Here is a 4,724-nt window from a genome sequence, read left to right as displayed (position 1 = left end):
GAGAGAAATGCATCTGGGGCTTGTCATCACAATAGTGAGCTGAACGGGATTTATGAAGTGCGGGAACATTAAAAGCAAGAGGAAGAATTTTAAAGATGTTTATAGAATGTTTGATAGTGCACTGCTATCCATGCAGTCGGTAGGGTGTTCTGAATGGATGGTTGTGTGTGTAAGTGGTTGCTTACTGGTCCAAAAGCACCCACCCCTAAACTTCTAGAACTATGTCTCTAGACATGGATATGGACCCCTCTTCAATGTCTTCAAGATTTCACCCATTTGATCATTCACTAGATGTAAATCACAAAGAAGAGGTTTGCTCACTTGAGGTGGAGATGGTGTCTGACTTGAATGCTGTTGTAACATTGTGTTGTTGGACGTCTGTGTTTGCAGAAGAGGTGTTTGTATTATGCTGGGCAATGTTGGTTGGAGAATGGCCTGCACCTGCAAAAAGTATAAGAAATTGCAATTTTATACATTTTTTTCACTGTAAATAGAACTGGAATATCATCAATGTTAAGAGACCTGCGTGCTGATGGGGTTGTTGGGCAGGCTGATAGGCAGCATGATTTGTGTGGCAGGCTGAGTGTTGATCAGTGTCTTCTGATGCAGCACTTTTGGGACTTGCTGGGTGTTGATATAGAACTGCTGGACTGGGGTGTGGTGCAGCTGAGCATGTGGCTCTTCCTGTTTCACACCTGTAGTTTGTGGCAGGGGACTCTGCTTGGAGTTGCAGCTCGGGGCGATGCCGTTCTCCTCTTTGACCTGGACTGATGGATTGGGTTCAGGCTGCTGCCCTCCGCCCTGCTGACTCTTTTTCTCCACCTCCAGCTGCATCTTCAGCTCCTCCACCAGCCGTTGCTCCTGCTCCAGCTTACGCATGAGTTCCTCAATCTGACGCTCCTTCTCGTGAAGGCGCTGGTCTTTTTCGGACACCTTGATGTCCATGGTCATGTCTTCAGGTGTGGGTTTGAGGGGTGAAGTGCCTGCTGGTGGATGGACTGGAGACAACATGCATAGAGCTTTGGTGGGACTATCTCTGCTGTCCTCCATACTGATGTAGGAGGCCTCTGACTGCTCAGGAGAAAAGGGGGGAGTTGTGCTCATGCTGTCAGGCTGTAGAGGAGCTTTGGAGATGTTTGTATCCATGGTTGTAGCAGACTGAGAGCTCTCCTGGTGGGCTTTAAGCCTTTCTATGAGATCTGTCTTTGTGCCGGACACAGGGAGTCCACGCAATTTCAACTCCATCTTAAGCTCAGCCACCTAGAGGACCAAAGAACAGTTGTACCTCTGCATACTTATGCTTATTCATTTCCTGCTCCTAAAATACATATTACCCACCTTCATCTCATCTAGATTGGTAGGCAGAGACCCGGTTTTACGACCGGTCACAGTGTTGTTGGGTCGTGAAGGAGCCGCATAGGGCAGAGATACCATAATGGGAGCGGGAAGACTAGGGCTGGTGCTTAGGTTGATGTTGGGGCAGCTGTTCTGAATCTCAGCTACTGGCCTGTAGAGGAGTATGAGGGATTTTAAATGCAACGGGAACTTCCTGTTCCCTCATTATTCACAATAAAAATTTCTACACAATAGAAGCAGAGGTCTATCTTGCGGCAACAGGAGCCAAAATGGGAAATAATGTGAGGAACTGCCGTACCACTGCTGGGGTGATGACAGGTCTGTTAGACAAGATTAATAGATGAAACCATTATTTAGAGGCAATCTAAATAATGCAATTGTATTATGTCTTAAGAAAGTTTTAATTAAAATCAATATAAAGCTAAATTAACAACAACATATTTAGTCAAAATTAATATTTTAGTCAAAATTATATTATCAGTCTGCTTGATGTGCATCCAAGACTTTTTGCAAAATGCAAATACTCAATTTGCAACATTTACAATTGCAAAATGAAGCTATAAAATGTAAGTTATGTATTGGAGTAATACACTTCTCAAGCACATTAAACAGCACACACATCCAGCATCAAATAAAGTTGCCTTGTGCTTTGGATAGCTTGAGCTGTCCACTTTTCTTGCAGCAAAGTATTTTTCCCCCCAAAAATGTGTTTTTCATTAAGTTTACCAAATAATCAATAATGAAATTTGTTCCTGTGTGTCTAGAATCTAGATACAAACTAAATATGACATTCAGAGATAGTCTGAATTACATTATATATTATGTGAATTATTAAACAAAATTGGTTGTGAAAAATGTTTTTCATGTCAGGGTCATAATGACACAAGGTGCTTGTGCTAAGGGTTGTGTATGTCATGTGAAAGGGCCTTTATTGGAAATGTGACATACTTGAGTGGTGCTGGTAATATGGCCTGGTAATTGTAATGCTGTTGCTGTTGGCTGAGGATCTGGAGATGCAGGAACTGCTGCTGTTGTTGAAGCAGCTGGGCATATGCTGAGTCCATCAGTGCTTCATTGGGTTCGTGCTTCTGGTCAGGCGGGATGTACTGGTGATACTTGAGCTTCTTAATTCGCGGTTTGGGTTCTTTACTCTTCTTGCTTCGGCTCTTTTCACTGGACTGTTTGGGCTGGCTTTGCTGCATGGAAAAAAGCGCAGAAGAACTGAACAAAAGGTGTTACCTGAAATCACACAGCAAACTTACAGATCACAGTCAACACCCTCACACTTTGGCATGATATCACAAGTCTATTTGCTTTGTGATTTCAGGTCATTCCCATAATGTTTAAACTAGCCCAGTTCTCTTGCTAACAGAGGATTCAGCACTCTGAGAATACCAGGAGCTGAGAGATTTGTGGGCAAAACTGAATAGGTGGGACTTGTATGAACATATACCTATAATCACAGGAAGAGGAAACAGGATGCATGGAGGGATATGACCCTCATTGTTCCTAAATATTGAGTCACAGGATACACATGAAAATGGTTTGGCTTCTGAGGAAGGGAGTTGAAAGTCATCAGGATGTAATAACACACCATTTCAAGCTGGCTTGTGTGAGCAGGTTCCCGAAGCACCACTGTTATAAACCTACTAACTAGGTTTATAAGCTGTTCAATAGCTACAGAGTCAAGAATAATTCACTGAATAATATTCTCTGGAATATTGGAATATAATGTAATAATGATGTAATAACACACCATTTCAAGCTGGCTTGTGTGAGCAGGTTCCCGAAGCACCACTGGGAGAGTAGTGAGTGACCCTCTGTCATGGAGTAAATGTGCATTTATCATAATCCATGTCTTCAAAGCATACTCTGCATAAGTTATTGCCTGACTCCTGTTTCTATGTTCCCAGCTTCAGTTTGTTCTTCTCTGCATTAAGAGTGTGAATGTTTCATTTAACCTCCAATTGAAGACAGAAGACAGCTGCTAGCACTTCTAAATCTGCATCTGCTGCTCTTCTGAAACTAACTTTGCCTAAGGTACCTTTGACAAGTCATTCTAAACAAGCTGTTTAGAGTGACAAACAACAGCTCTACTATTTTCCCGTCTTTACACTGTGGTACACCGGTTTATTTATTTTTTATTTAAAAAAAAAAGATTTATACTACTGTTCAAATGTTTAGGGTCAGTACAAGTTTTTTTAAAGATATTGATAATTTTATTCTGCAAGGATGCATTAAATTGATCAAAAGTGAAAGTAAAGATGTTTATAATAAATGCTGTTCTTTTCAGTTTCCACAAAAATATTAAGCAGCACAATGGTCTCTGAGTCTCCGGAGTTGTGTTTCATTTGGAGCCCGAGTCAGTGCAGTAGTGATCATGAGGTGGAGCTGCGGTATCAAAGTCCCGCCCAAACTCCCGCAGACCCAATCGCAAGTTCACAATCATGACACCACCACACCCCATTTTTATAGCATCAAATAACTAATTATAAGCAAAATTATTAGAAAGACAATTATTTGAAGTGCAATTTGATTGTTTAGTTTCTCTCAGGTCCCATTACATTACATGGTGAGGGTGGGGTTTATGACCTATACTGCATCCAGTCACCTGGGGGCGATCGAGACGCTTTGGCTCTACTTTTCAGGACTCGACAAACAACAGCTCTACTATTTTCCCGTCTTTACACTGTGGTACACCGGTTTATTTATTTTTTATTTTAAAAAAAAGATTTATACTATTGTTCAAATGTTTAGGGTCAGTACAATTTTTTTTAAAGATATTGATAATTTTATTCAGCAAGGATGCATTAAATTGATCAAAAGTGAAAGTAAAGATGTTTATAATAAATGCTGTTCTTTTCAGTTTCCACAAAAATATTAAGCAGCACAATGGTCTCTGAGTCTCCGGAGTTGTGTTTCATTTGGAGCCCGAGTCAGTGCAGTAGTGATCATGAGGTGGAGCTGCGGTATCAAAGTCCCGCCCAAACTCCCGCAGACCCAATCGCAAGTTCACAATCATGACACCACCACACCCCATTTTTATAGCATCAAATAACTAATTATAAGCAAAATTATTAGAAAGACAATTATTTGAAGTGCAATTTGATTGTTTAGTTTCTCTCAGGTCCCATTACATTACATGGTGAGGGTGGGGTTTATGACCTATACTGCATCCAGTCACCTGGGGGCGATCGAGACGCTTTGGCTCTACTTTTCAGGACTCATGCGGCACACTTGGCAATTAGTGATCAACCGATATTGATTTTTTATAACCGATACTAATTATTTGCATGTTTATGTGCCCGATATGCAGAACCGATATTTATTTACTGTTATAAAGTAAACAAATTACTGAGTGAAGTAAG

The 4,724-nt window shown here is 41.1% G+C and overlaps 1 protein-coding gene across 2 annotated transcripts in view; it reads right to left on the bottom strand.

Moving 5' to 3' along the window:
- Positions 1–4,724, bottom strand: part of LOC107596802 (myocardin-related transcription factor B-like) — a 19,162-nt gene that overhangs the window by 6,288 nt on the left and 8,150 nt on the right. For both annotated transcript variants that reach the window (XM_016287625.1, XM_016287624.1), the window contains exons 8-11: positions 2,305–2,552; positions 1,339–1,507; positions 523–1,260; positions 322–441 (exon numbers count right to left, since the gene is read on the bottom strand). In XM_016287625.1, the coding sequence (XP_016143111.1) occupies positions 322–441; positions 523–1,260; positions 1,339–1,507; positions 2,305–2,552 (1,275 nt within the window). The remainder of the gene's footprint in view (positions 1–321; positions 442–522; positions 1,261–1,338; positions 1,508–2,304; positions 2,553–4,724) is intronic.

The sequence above is a fragment of the Sinocyclocheilus grahami genome, unplaced genomic scaffold (assembly GCF_001515645.1).
Source record: "Sinocyclocheilus grahami isolate Dianchi unplaced genomic scaffold, SAMN03320097.WGS_v1.1 scaffold223.1, whole genome shotgun sequence".
NCBI lineage: Eukaryota > Metazoa > Chordata > Actinopteri > Cypriniformes > Cyprinidae > Sinocyclocheilus > Sinocyclocheilus grahami.
This window is presented reverse-complemented; position numbering and strand designations above follow the sequence as displayed.